Source organism: Hippocampus zosterae, chromosome 15, assembly GCF_025434085.1.
Source record: "Hippocampus zosterae strain Florida chromosome 15, ASM2543408v3, whole genome shotgun sequence".
NCBI classification, from domain to species: domain Eukaryota; kingdom Metazoa; phylum Chordata; class Actinopteri; order Syngnathiformes; family Syngnathidae; genus Hippocampus; species Hippocampus zosterae.
In genome coordinates this window covers 17,101,710-17,115,941 of record NC_067465.1, presented here as the reverse complement: position 1 = coordinate 17,115,941, position 14,232 = coordinate 17,101,710, and the positions used below count along the sequence as shown (strand labels likewise).

At 45.5% G+C, this 14,232-nt stretch overlaps 1 protein-coding gene across 4 annotated transcripts in view; it reads left to right on the top strand.

Moving 5' to 3' along the window:
• LOC127616680 (cAMP-specific 3',5'-cyclic phosphodiesterase 4C-like) overlaps positions 1 to 14,232 on the top strand; it is a 75,554-nt gene that overhangs the window by 23,097 nt on the left and 38,225 nt on the right. Inside the window, exon 1 of one of the 4 annotated variants that reach the window (XM_052088436.1) lies at positions 7,652 to 9,664. The exons of the other annotated variants lie outside the window; for them this stretch is intronic. Within the exon in view, the coding sequence (XP_051944396.1) occupies positions 9,591 to 9,664 (74 nt within the window). The 5' untranslated portion in view covers positions 7,652 to 9,590. Of the gene's footprint in view, positions 1 to 7,651; positions 9,665 to 14,232 lie in introns of those variants that run through there. 4 annotated transcript variants of the gene reach the window in all.

Below are 14,232 nucleotides of genomic sequence, written 5' to 3'. Positions count from 1 at the left end.
TTGATTTTTGTGAAGTTTTTATAGAGACTTCTACTGTTTAAGTGTATTACTGAGTGCATTTTCCAATTTTATATTAGTGTTGAATTGTTCATCCAGGTAATAGTCAGAGTTTGTTACCCTTTATTTGTTCTTGAAGAAGTTATTGTTCGGGTCCAAATTGTTCTCGGGATCGAATGGCTTATAGTCGGTAGCTTCAAAGGGTTGGTGTCAAGTAGCAAGGTGGTGGTGGACCCCAAAAAGCAGGCAGGAGGGAGGAGCGGGGTGTATTTGAAGAATTGTATTTAAGACAAAGAAAACTAAATCCAAAACACACAAAGTCCAAAGTATCAAACAAAAACCATGACTAAATCTATAACATAACAATGAACTAAACATGACAGAAAACAAGAGCAAACAGCAACACACATGACAGTAGCAATAAGCAACAATGACCCGACACCGAGTGTTCGGGCAGGAGTCCGAGAGAATTACCAAATGACCAACAGGTGTGTAGCTGCCGGGGGAGCCCTACAGTGCCACCTGTTGGTCCCTAAACCGTATCATGACAGTTGAAAGTCGATGTTTTTGGGATGTGATTTTCCCGCTCCCACGCGGTCGTCGCTGGCTCCCTCGCAGTCGTCGTTGGTTCTCTCGCTGTCGTCGCTCTCTGTCTCGCCGTCATCGCTGGCTCCCTCGCTGTTGTCGCTGGCTCCCTCACGGTTGCTGGCTGGCTGCCCCCCGGCTCTGTCACGTGCGCTGGCTGGTTGTCAAGTCAAGTCAAGTCAACAGTATTTTTAGAGCACTTTCAAACAGCCATCGCTGCATACAAAGTGCTGTACATAGAGCGATTTAACATACACAATAAGCAGTAAGACAAATCGGTAATAAAGGCGGTAGAAAGCACCAAGCAGTAAAATCAAGAACAAATCTAAGTCATTCTGAGTCGAACGCCAAAGAATACAAGTAAGTTTTGAGGAGGGCTTTAAAGATGGGCAGCGAGGAGCCTTGCCGAATGTTCAATGGGAGGTCATTCCAGAGAGAGGGACCAGCAACAGAAAAGGCTTGATCCCCTCTGAGCCTCAGTTTAGTTCTTGGTACTTCTAACAAAGACTGGTCCAAAGACCTGAGGCGCCGGGCAGGTGTGTAGCGGCGGATGAGCTCAGAGAGGTAAGGTGGCGCGAGATTAATCAGAGATTTGAAAACAAAGAGGAGAATCTTGAAAATAACTCTAAAATGAATGGGGAGCCATTGAAGGGATGCCAGAGTAGGAGTTATATGCTCCTTCTTACGAGTACGAGCATGGAAATGGTTGTCTCCCGGCTCCCTCAGGCTCGCTGGCTGGCTGGGTATCTCCCAGTTCCCTCGCGGTCACTGGCTCCCTTGCGGTTATCGCTGGCTCCTTCGCGGCTGCTGGCTGGTTGTCTCCCAGCTCCCTTGCGGTCACCTGCTCCCTTGCAGTCGTCACTGGCTTCCTAGCGGTCGTCGCTGGCTGGTTATCTCCCTGCTCCCTCGCGGTCGCTGGCCTCCCTGCAGTCGTCGCTGGTTTCCTCTCAGTTGTCTCTGGCTCCCTTGCAGTTGTCGCTGGCTCCCTCGCGGTGGTTGCTGGCTGGTTGTCTCCCGGCTTCATCGCAGTCGCTGGCTTGCCTGCAGTCGTCGCTGGCTTCTTCGCGGTCGTCACTGGCTCCCTCACGGTCGGTCGTCGCTGGCTCCCTCGCGGTCGGTCGGCCTTGAAAAAGTTATTGTCCAGGTCCAAGTTGTTCTCGGGGTCAAATGCCTTGTGGTCAGTAGGGTTGGAAGTCATCAAAGGGTTGGAAGGGTCATCAAAGGGTTTGAAGTTTTTTGCTATGTGAATTTCCTGCTTCAGTAGGGTCAGAGTTTTTGTCGTCGGGTGGTGAACAGTTCTCAGTGTGCCGCTTGATGGTGTTGAACTCGAGCCTGTTGTGTTGGAGTACTTGTGCGGGGGTGGACGATAAGTTTGTCGTGTCTTAAGTAGGCAGTTTCCCCTCTGTCACGTGCAGCTTTTTAATTTTGGGGGGAAGGTCTTTTTTGTCATACGGCAATTGTAAAGTCTTTGTTGTTGTAGATGTTGGAGTCTTTTCAGTATTTTGCTTTTTGTAGGATCCTTGTTTCACCACAACTGGCCTCGGTCGAGGTCTTCCAGGTTCTTGTCTTCCAGTGTGGTGAGCTGTCTCCACCTCAATTTGCCGCTTTATCAGCAGCTTCTCCTTGAGGATTTTTAAAACTTTTTCCTTTGTTTCAGTCCACGTTTCTCCCGGTGTTTGTTGTTGTTGTTGTTGTCGACCCCACCCGTGCCCCGACATTGGGGGACCGGGCCCTCACTCCGTCTCCCGGATCCCCAGACCCCCCTCCGCCGCCCAGCGGGCGAGCAGGGCCGCCACTCCGCTTGGGTTTCGCCAGAGGTCCTCCGGAGTCAGTGTGGTGGGTATGTTTGTGCAGGTGAACAGGTGTTGTGTGTCGTGCACTTGCGTGCCACATAGCGCACAGAGTGGTGTTGGGTGTGTGTCCGGTGTAATGTTGTGTAGGTAGGAGTGGAGGGCTGGTGATTTGTTGGTTCGGAGTTGTGCTAGGAGTTGTCTGGTTCTGTGTGGTAGGTCTCGCTCTGATGGGTCTATTTCTGGTGCTGGTGCATGTATTACTTTGTTGTGTTGTCTGGTGTCCAAGTGTGTTTGTACAATGTGGGTGTGTATGTCTTTCATGTTCTGTTTTATGGTGTCGTTGTTGGTGTCCTGTGGTGCTGTGTCTTTGTTGTGTGTGTAGTTGTTGTTGTGGAAGATTGTTTGTTTCTTTTGTCTGGGTGGTGGTGGTTGTTGAGTGAGTGGGTGTAGTGGGTGGGTTGGGTGTTGGGCTTTTTGTCTGATTTGCGATGCGTGTAGTTTTAGATGGGTGTTCAGTGGGAGAGTTTTTGTTTCCTCATGCAAGTGTTGTATGTTTGTGTCTTGTGTGCATCCTGTTGCTATTCTGAGTGCTGTGTTCTGTGTGGTCTGGAGTTTTGTCTTGTTTGTGTCCGATAGTGTTGGTGACCATATAGTGTTTGCGTATTCGAGGCGTGTGAGTGTGGTTGCTTTGTATGTGGTGAGTATAGTTTCTTTGGATTTTCCCCAGTGAGTGGTTGTTAAGGCTTTAAGTATTTTGTTTGATTGCTTGGCGCGGGTTAGAGTGTGTTGTGTGTGTTTTGAGAAGGTGAGTTTGGGGTCCCATGTTAATCCCAGTATTTTGGGTTCGCGGACTGTGGGTAGGGTGGTGTTATCTATTTGTAAAGTGAGCCTGTTGCTGTATTCTGCCGGATCCGGTGTGAACAGAGTGGTGGTGGTTTTGTCTGCGTTGAGTGTGAGTTGGTTCTGTTTTGTCCAGTTGTATATGTCATGGAGATATTTTTGTACTTGTTGTTGTGCCTGTTGTGGTTTGACATGTGTGGATAGAATGGTGATGTCGTCTGCATATGTAACTGTGTGTACATTTGGAGGTGGTTGTGGTAAGTCTGCCATGTATATGTTGAATAGTGTTGGTGAAAGTACTCCCCCCTGTGGTACCCCCGTTTTCGTGTTTCTGTGTTCTGATGTTTCCCCCCGGTATTGAGTGTATTGTCTGCGTCCCCTTATGTAGTTGAAGATGTATTTGATGATGATGTTTGGGGTGTTAGTGTTGTTGAGTTTGTTTGTGAGTGTGTGTAGGTTTACCGTGTCAAAGGCTTTGGACATGTCTAGGGCTATGGCAACTGTTCGTTGTGGTGGTTTTTGTTGATTGAAACCTGTGGCTATGATGTTGTGTATGTGGTGTAGTGCTGTGGTTGTGGAGTGTTGTTTTCGGAAGCCGTGTTGGTGAGAGGGTAGTTGAGTGTTGGTAATGAAGGGTAGTATTACCTTTTCCATTGTTTTGGCTATTGGGTTGAGTAGTGCTATTGGTCTGTAGGATGGGCCGAGTGCGTGGTTTTTGTTGGGTTTTGGTATTGGGATTATTTTTGCAGTCTTCCATATTGCGGGGATGGTGTTGGTGTTCAGTGATGTGTTGTAAGTGTGTGTGAGTAGTGTTATTGCTTTGGGGCCTAGGTGTTTCAGATGTCTGATGTTTATGTTGTCTGGGCCTGTGGAGTTGTTGTTTTTGGAGCGTTGTAGTGCTTGTTTGACTTGTTGTTCTGTGATGGTTATGGGCGTGGTGTTGAGTTTTCGTATTTTGTGTTGTAGTTGTCTGTATGTTCTGTTGGTTTTGTGTTGTATTATGTTGGTGAATTGTTTGTTGAATGCTCGTGCTTTCTGTTTGTTGGATATTGCCGTGTGTTGTCCGAACTGTATTGTGGTGTTTTCTGGTGCTTTTTGTTCTTTGTTTGATAGTCTTGTTACTGTGTTCCAGAGTATGTATTGTTTGTGTCTGTGGTTCCATGCATCCGTTAAGTGTTCTTTCCATAGCTCTTGTTTGTGTTTTTGGATTTGTGTGTCTATTTCTTTGTTTAGGTCTGTGATGCGTGGGTCTTGGTGGTTTTGTTGTCTGATGTCGTTTCTTTGGCTGATGAGTGTTCTGATGTGTTGTGGTAGGAGAAGTGATTTGCTTTTTATTTTTCCGTGGGGTATGTGGTGTTTGTCTGCTGTAAGTATGAGGTTTGTGAGCATGGTGTTGGCTGTGTGGATGTTGTCAGGTATGGTTAAGTTCTCCAGTGCTGATTCTATTTCAGAGGTGTATCCTTCCCAGTCTGCTTTCCTGTAATTTGTGTAAGTTTGAAGGTGTTGTTGTAGGCGGAAAGGAGCACGCGTGTTGTGTGTGATTTTGATAGGAAGGTGGTCTGAACTGAGTGCGTGTATTGTGGTCCATGTTGTTCTGTTTGTGATGCTGTTGCTGGCTGTTGTGATGTCCGGTGATGTTGGTTGTTGGTTGATGTTTGTAGGTTTTCTGGTAGGTGTGTTTGCGTTTAGAGTGATTTGTTGGGAGTTCTGTAGTATGTCTGCAATGAGGGTGCCTCTGTGGTCGTCGTAGGGAGAGTGCCATTGTGTTGAGTGATCGTTGATGTCTGCGGTTAGAATGGTGTTGTTCAGCGAGTTTATGTATTGGAAGGTGTTGGTGATGTCTGTGTCTTCTGTGGCGTGGTCTGGTCGGGTGGTATCTCTGGGGGGTATATACATGTTGCATATGTGTAGTCTTTTGTGGTTGGTTATGTGAATCTTTACGGTTTGAATTTCTGTAGTGTTGGTGTTAATGTTGTTGGGGATGTTCATGGGAGTGAATGTGACTGATTTGTGAATGTATGTGAGCAGTCCTCCTCCTCCCTTGTGTTCTCTGTCTTTCCTAATGCTGGTGTAGTTGGTGAGACGAGGTGTGTTGTGTTGTTTTTCTAGTTTGGTTTCTTGTATGGTGATGATGTCTGCGTGCTGTTGTAAGGCGAGTTCTTCTAGTTCTGTTTTCTTGTTTTGGATGCCGTTGATGTTTATTTGTAGTATGGTCAGTGTGTGTTTGTTGTTTTTGTTGGTGGGTGTTGTTCTTTGTGGGTTGTTCGGGGGTTGTGGTGTTGGGGTGTTTGTTGTTTGCGTGTGTGTTCTGCATGTCCACGTGTTTGTGTATTGGCGGGTGGTGATGCCGGAGCAATGTCTGTGTATCCAGTGTGGGTGTGTTGAGTTGCATCTGAGTGAGGTTTGTCTGCGTGTGATGATTCTATTGCAGCTATTGCAGGTCCAGGTTTGGGGGGGTGGTCTTGTGTTTGTTGTATCTCTGTTGGAGTTGTCTGTCCGTGTTGCGTTTGAGGGTAGTGTTGGTGAGGCGAGTGTGTTGTTTTGGTCTGTTTGTGCTCTGCTGCCTGTTGGTGTCCTACGAGGTGTTGTTGTTCGTGGTGGTGTTTTGGGATGTAGTCTGCATTTCCATGTTATGTTGTATTGTCTAGTGTTTATGTTTGTGCAATGTTTGTGTACCCAGTGTGGTGTGTGGTGGTTGCATCTGAAGGATGTCTGTCTTCTTGTAATCTGTTGTGTGCAAATGTCGCATGTCCAGGTAGTTTGTTGTGTGTGTGTTTGTTGCGTGCGTGAGAGTGTCTGTGTGGGCCCCGGATTTGTCTCTATGTCCCCCGCCTGGAGCAAAAGGTCCGCCCGCCACCCTGCCAGGTTCAGGGGGCGGTTAGCCGAAAAAAAAAACGGCCGTAAGGGCACCCCGTTCGGGGTGCAGGGATTGGTTCCTTGATTTGTCCCCCCGTTCGGGGGGAACCCTCCAACTGCGAGTAAGCCAAGGAGTTTGGAGGTCTCCCGGTGTTTCCTCAATTCCATCAATTCCCAAGTTGTTTCTTCTTGACTGTCCTTCCAAGTAGTGCATCTTGTCTGTTAATACTAGCATGCCATTACATATTTTGTAGAATTCTGTTTGCATGTCTTTGGAATGGCCAGTTTAACGGATTAGATTTTTTTTAATGTTGTCTACCTCTTTTTGGGTAAAGTTGATGCTAGTTTTTATTTCTTGGACTTCCCTGGTAAAAGTGTCAAGTCGTGAGTTTGTTGAGTCTATTATCATCTTGACAAATCCTTTGAAATGTTCCTGTTGTTGTTGCAAGAGCGCCGTAAAAAGCTCTTTTTGTTGCTGGAGTAATTCGTTTACTTGAGTGAGGGTCAGGAAGTCCTCATCCTGCTTTGTGTCTTGCTTCTGTTTGGGTGGCATTTTGTCGGGTCTCTTTGCTAGCCGGTTGTATGCTAGCTTGTGACATGTCCAGTGGGCTTGCTGCTGGGTGTTTCTAACGTGGCAAGTGGGCTTGCCCTTCACGCTTGCTGGCGTTCGGCAGGTTGGTCTCTGGTGGTGGGTTACAGCTGCGTAGCGTCTGTTCGCAGTTAGCTTCCGTGCTAACGTCCGCATTAGCTTCTGTGCTAACGAGGTAGCGTTTCGTCCAACCCCCTCTTCACGTCGCCAATTTCTACAAACGTGCTGCCACCATGTTTCGCTCTATTCTTTACTCTCAAATGTGGGAAAGATTCACACGAGAGAAATTTTGACTTTGCTGTTGCTGGCAGCTGCTCCTTCTTTCCACTCGGCAATGCGTAGCAAGTCACACTTTCTTGTCTTTCTTGACATGTTCTTCCGGCCATAGTCTTTCTCTTAAGGGCGTTTACTACAGTGGACGGCTTACAATGTTATCAGGTTGCAAGGTGCATGAAAAAAATTAATGGTGAAATCAACTCTTCAAAACAGGAGCACACTGGAAAAACATGAACTTGAAGTACTCAAACAAAGTCCTGGAAATCACAAGGAAGCCAAAGTAACTAAAGAAACCTGTGACGAAAACAAAACGTGACAGGAGCAGAGCACACAGATATTCACATATCTGGCATGCACACACACACACGATGAGCCAACAAAGACTGACAGAATTCAGGGAACTAAATATAAGCAAAGTGACAAGACAATGAGAAACACCTGGACAAGACACAAAGGGTTGAGGGATCTGATTGGTTAAACACAAGAGACACTGATGAACAGGTGGTGACAAAGGGCACATGAGGAAACAAAACCAAACGTAACCAGACAGAAACATAACAAAGGTAAAAAGACAAAGCTCCGGATTTTATTGGCGTAGACGATTGATTCAACCGCCGTAATTCTGAGTTTAATGACGGGTCATTTGTCTACCTGACTTTTCAAAAGTTGCCCCCGCTGCCTGCCACATAGTCATTGATGGCATTGTGTCATATCTGCTCCCCAACTGTCTGGTTGATGCTCTTGGGACAAAAGGCCAGCGAAATATTCCTTGGACATTGTGGCTTAACTTCACGCATTTGGGGGTGTGAATCGTCACCCTGTGGAGCCACACATGATGCGCATGCCATTGTGCAGCACAAATTACGAGCAATGTGCATTGAAAGTTATGTCGTATTTGTGTTTGGATATATTTGCCCAAAACATACACATACTTAAACTGGGTTCTCAAAGGTTTAGTTTTTTTTTCTGCTCGATAATAATAAAAATAATCTTACTATGTGTTAACTGCTGTGGCGAAATACGATACAAGACAAGAGCCATTGGCTATTTTTATGTAGTGTGAAGATCTTCAAATTTTGCATGGTGCATTTGAAAAGTCACTTGAACAGCAACTCCAATCCAACGGGTCGGATTCACTTGAGAATGCAAAAAGACACAATGTTCAGTAGTTTGTGTATTTTGGCTCAGTTTGTTTGAAGTGTGTTGACTGTGTTGATTTCGGCCCCCCTCACTTGGTCCCGTGATTTACTTACTACAAAAACATGTATTGTGCTTGTATGTTTGCGGATTAGTTCTACTGAAGGGGATCTTGTGCTATCCAAACAGAGGATATGATGGCATGAGAGGGGAGTGCTATATTAACTCTTTCGGGGACAGCGGTCACTACAGTGGACGGCTGATCATGTGATCATGTTACCGGGTGCAGAACAGAATCAACTTGAAAAAAAAAAAGGTTCACGTAGATGCAATATCAAAGTATTGATTGACCAGCGCACTGTTATTGCCGCTGACTCTGAGGCAGGTTTCTCACACACAAATTCGCGAAAGCGTATTGGAACACACGCTTCATATTTTGCAGTACCGCTCAACTTTTTCAGCGGTCAAATTCTCTGCCCTCTCTGTCCCTGTTGCTCTCATTGGGACTTGCTCGCACTGCCTCTCCCAATAGGTCCGCACCCCACCCCTCCTCGCCCACTGCACCGTCTCTCTCTGTCTCTCATACTCTGGGGGGAGATAGCGTTGTTTGTTGTTACAAGCCCCAAGTTCGATCCCACCACTCTCAAGAGAGAATAGAAGAGGGAGCAGACTGTTGTGGGCCCTCTGACAGGGGCGACGAGGGACGGTCCACTCCAGGGAGCATCCGATGGGAGTTCAATGTTCTTTCCAGCTCAGTTTCCCCCCCCCTCCACTAAGGCTGATTCGACACGACTGGATGATGAAAGGCAACTTTTTGATATCAATGTTATTGGAGAGCATTTTTAAAAACAGAAAATGGTCCGGAGGCTTTTGTTAAGCAAATGCGTGTTATGGCTTTGGTGTTGATTCGGATGATCTCAGTCTTAGGGTCTTAGAAGGACGGCAAACGGACCTAAATCATACCAGCGATGAGCTGAAAAAGAGTGTGAAGTGAAGAATTTGTTCAGTCGGCTCCAATACGGGCGGCTGACAGCTTCCTTGGTTTCCACGCTTGGTTTGCTTTGCCCTCTGAACTTTCTCCGAGATGAGATGCCGAAGCTCTGCAATGCGAGGTCTCACGCAGCCAGCGCTCATTGCCTTTTGAGGCATGTGCTCCACATGTCCGCTTCCTTCCTCCCCATGTAAACAAGTGGACTTGAACAGAATGCTGCACTCAGGAGACGGATCATAAATTGAATTTGCACCTTGATGCACTCTGATCTGCCGATTTTGCATGGAGTTGGAAGCCAAGCGTTTCCAGCGAATCGAGGAAATACCGAGAGGGACTCCCGTGGGCAGACTTAACGTTCACCAGTGTCCTTTGCTCTTTTGGTTTCCTCTAATCTGATCAAAAGACAACGTGAACTGTTTCTTCAGTTCATTCCAGCATGGCGGGGTTTGTCACAACACAGACTTGGTTTCTCCCTCGCATTTAACGCTTTCTATTTCAACTGGCTGCTTATCAACTTTGGGACGACATGATGAACAAAGACTCTCGCTTCCAACGGAAGACGCACGGCAACTTTTCAACCCGCAGGCACTCATGCATTGGGTACGTATGAATTCTTGGTCATCAGTTTTGCCGTCGCCATTACGGTGACACCAGCGAAATTTTTCGTACGCCCCCCCAATGATATGCTGTTAAAGATCTCGGTATCATGTTCAGGTTTCGGTATCGGGATCCTCAAGTTCTTTCAGGCACGTTGAGGTTGCATCAACGTTAAAGCTACCTTCTCTAACGACATGTTTGCCAACGGATGGTTGGTATTGTGGGTAAGGTTGTCGGTGTTGCTGTGCGTATGCTGGGTGCCGTGATGACAATGTGGATCAATGTCTCTGTCAATTTTCCTCCTTGCGCTCCATGGATAAGAGCCAAGAAGCTGACATGTCTGTTCGGCACCATATGATCATCGCCTGGCCAAGGACAGCTTGCATCTCATTCAAGGACTAACCAAATATACTGAGCAGTTTGCGTTTTGGACATTGTGTTTTTTTTCCTTGTAAATGTAGGACTAACTATAACTATATTCAAAGAATCATACAATATTACTTTAAGACGTTTAAGATCTCAATTGATGAGCCTGGGGAATGTGCCAAATACAAGTACACTGAGTATTACACTCTCAACGTTCAGATGTTTTAAAAGACAACCCGTTTGAAGAGCTGTTTGTAGAGCTGCCTTTGCAAATGTGCAGCAAACCTTTCTGCACTCTGGGCATAAGACATGTGCTCCAGTGTCATAAAATCTCCTGAAGCCTCTTCGAATCATATGAGAAGATCAAAGCATGAGATTGGAAGCCACAGTCAGAAGTGAGAAAGAAGTGAGAAGATTTAAGTGTGTAGACAAACTGGTGGCAACAAAAAATATACTGAACTGGAATTGCAGGGCGTTATCCAGTATATTCATGCAGCGGGAGAAACAATGATCTGATTCCCGGCAGAATTGTTTTTTTCCTCACTTAGACAGAAATCAACTCGCTCGAATTTTGGTGGTTGTGGTAATAGAGCATAGATCAGACAAAATTGTGTGTGTGTGTGTGTGGGGGGGAATATATATATCATTGGTTTCTGAACTGTTGCATTGTATTGAGAAAAATGAGTACTTGATGGAGAGAGCAGAGGGTGTACGCACAGCGGTAAGACGTTTGCAGTAGTTGCTCACCACATTCAGACACATCTCCGGAGGGATTTTGGCCTCTTTAGCAAAACTCTTGACATCCTTCAGCTTTCCTGGCTGATGCTTTGAAACTTAAAGTTTCATCTCCCTTTACGGGTTTTCTGTAGGCTTGAGGTCTGTAGAAGACTTGGTATCAAAGAGCTCTAATTTGGGTTGATTCCACCTCTGCACTTTCTCCCAAATCTTCACTGAGTCTTTTAGGTGTGGCCATGCAGCCAATGGAAGATGTCAGTCCATTGTGACGCAGTGTGTTACTTACCAACCCTTTTGCTTGTTCCGGCTGTGTACATAACCGTCACGCATCGTTATCGTCACTCGATCTTCTTGCAATGCTGCTCCGTGTATTGTCATTTTGTGCACCTTACACTTTTCGATGACGGCTTCAGTTGTTCTCCTTTTGCTGGTGGTTTTGTAACCCATTCCGGCCTTGCGCAGGTCTGCTTTATGCACATTCATTCAGATCTGGAGGCACCAGCCAACCAGTCGGAGCCAAAATTTTTGCCCACTTTTCAGGAATCAGATGCACAACTTTTTTTCCTTGAGTGCTTTTATAAAACCAATTGTGTCGAATGTTTTACTGGTGTCCCTAAATTAGTTGTGAAAATCGGTTATGTGCATCACAATGAAGTGCATTGTGCCCCATATTACAACAGAGATGTCTTTATTCTGAAATGTACCAAGAGTACCAGGACACTATTCAGTCTTGCTCTCTCTCTCTCTCTTTCTCTCGCACACTCTGGCACCCCAAACAAATTTAGCGTCAAGCCTTTCTTGCCCTGGTTCAATGAGAGCTCCGAGTCCTTCTCATGAAGGGACAGTGAGTGCCGTGCGCAACACGTTTGAGGAGAGTCCACTCCATCTGTGACATGTTCCAGTTGCGTGACTGCAAAAGTGAGATAATTCAGACAAAGAGGTGAAATGCACAGACGACAAGGTGGAGAAATGGCAATAGAGAGGATGTGTATGTGATAGTTGCTGTTTTTCAGCATTGATGGATGGATGTTGGAAGGTCAACCAGGAGGGTTTGCGGGGAGGGGGTAATTGCGGCGGGGGATATTAATCATGGTCAAAGTGGAAGTATAATAAATGTGTGAATTGGAGAAAGAGAACCTAGGGTCTGATGTCATTTGAGATGCAAAGAATGAGGAGCGAAACAAGCGTGTCAAGCGAGGCCACACAACTAAAGGACAACGGTGTCAAAGTCAAAGGTCTGCTGGCACCCAAACGCACATTTTTTGTCAATATGGTTTGTGTGACTATTCTGTGCGTCACTGCTGTACTCTATAGTTTCAGCATGACTGATTTCCCCGATCGCCTGGAGAGCTTCATTGATCTCTCGAGGAGAGCGGCAGCCCGTGACAGCTCCAACATAGGCACACTTTCAGCAGCGAAGTCTACTTCTCCTGCAGGGCGGGACATCTTGTTCGTACAACAGCCTCTACCTTTGTCATCTTTGAATAGGCGGGGAAGCTCCGGGTGTAGGGCAGACGTTTCTGCGTCAAACCTGCATTTCTTTTTTTCTTTTTAATTATTTTTTTTATGTCGGTCTACTCTGCTCTGACGCAAGTGTCAGATGACTGTTGGTTGCGGCCGCTAGAGGGAGCAGCTGACTATGTTATGCCTCGGGCTGACAACAGCAACAGTGGCCTCCCTCGCTTGTTTTTCCCCTCCGGATTGATTCCTCATTCTGAAATAGAATAGGTTTGAAATCTGTATAATGTCATTGATTAAATCTTCGTTGTAATAGTGCTTTTTCTGCACTGTAATACTTAATGTGTATATATTTTGAATGCAAAAAATGCCATTCACACGTGGCTGTGTGTCAGAAAAGGTGCCTGTAGATAGGAAAATTGAAGTTGTTGCCACCGGAAACATCCACCCATTTTCGATGCCAACTTCATTCATTAGGGTCGCAGGTGAGCTGGAATCGAGAGGTGGGGTATGTCCCAAACTATTTGCCACTCAGTCGCAAGGCACTTACAGACAAACAATCCTTCGGGATTTTAAGTCATTGGAAATGGTCAGTAAAAAGTGACAAGCTTCACTTGTTTGATGCGTACAGAACCGCGAGGCATTATGGCCTCAAAGCCCAGCATGCAGTCACTCGCCACATCCGACGAGCACCTAATATCACGATCGTATGAGCAGATGGCACACTATTGAATCATGAGATGACAGATTTTGTTGTGCGTTACAGAAACCATGATAATCCTCGAGAAAGGGCCCCAATGCCGACACCTGCTGCGGCCGCTGGCTTTGTTTGCACATCGGGATGTATGATCACAATTTTTGCAATGGAGGAATTTCTTTTAGAATGGAACCTAAATTGCTTTTAAGAAAGATGCACACATTAAAATGTCATTTTAAGGCAAATTCCCGTTGTGGGGGAGAGAGTCTAATAAAGCAGTTTGAATTCATCCATCCTGACAGCTGTCACAAGTGGCAATTTTGTTTATTTTGTTTATTTTCTGTGTGTGGTGTTTGAGTAGCTCAATTTGCTCAGATGCCTCAACCAGGTTTTTTTTCTCCACAAGACATCTTTTTTCTGTAAGCCTTATAATTTGCACACTTTTCCAGTTATAGTGACAAGGTGTTAAGGTACACAACAAGGTACTTGTAAGACATGCAGGACTGCGGTCCCTCAAGGGCCGCAGTTGCCCACCCCTGCTCTGCAGTGACAATCATGAGTACGGGCACACATTTTTCGAAATATTTAATTTTATCTTTTCATCAGACAAAATTGAATAGTGAATATACAGCTTGCGTAAAAATTTACTGCTCGTCAAAAAATAACACACATTAAGACACAAATAAGTGATAATGTGTGGGAAACTCACACACAGACACACACACATATACATTAGGGATGTGAATCTCAGCACCGAGGACGATTCGATACACATCTCGATGCACTACCAGCGATGCGATACTTAAACGATACATGGAATTTTCTGGCGACACGATGCGATACGTTTCACCGTCTTCACCATGTGATACGACGCGATACACATTTAGTTCAAATCAATGCGATCCGATACGATACAGTGCAATTTGTTGTGATATTGTGTGTGCAATTAAACATGATGCAAATACGCAAAGAAAAAACGTTTAAAAAAAGATGGAATTCAGTATGGTATTGCAAAACGTAGACCACTTTATTCCTTATAAACAATAGAACGTGTAAAACAACTTATTTAAGCCCTTTCACAATTGGGTTTTGTGCAAAGAAAATGTAAACAATTTGGCACCTGAGACTCACAGTTGTTGCTGTAGTGTAAACACAAACAGACTACTCACTGAGTGTCTTATATGAAATATTCATCTCCATAGGACAGAAAAAAATACATTAGAAATTTTTTTGGGAGTCACAGCGTCAAAGCTGCTGTGTGTATTGTAGCATACACAGACCACTCTCACTGAGTGTCAAAATGAAATGTCCAAAA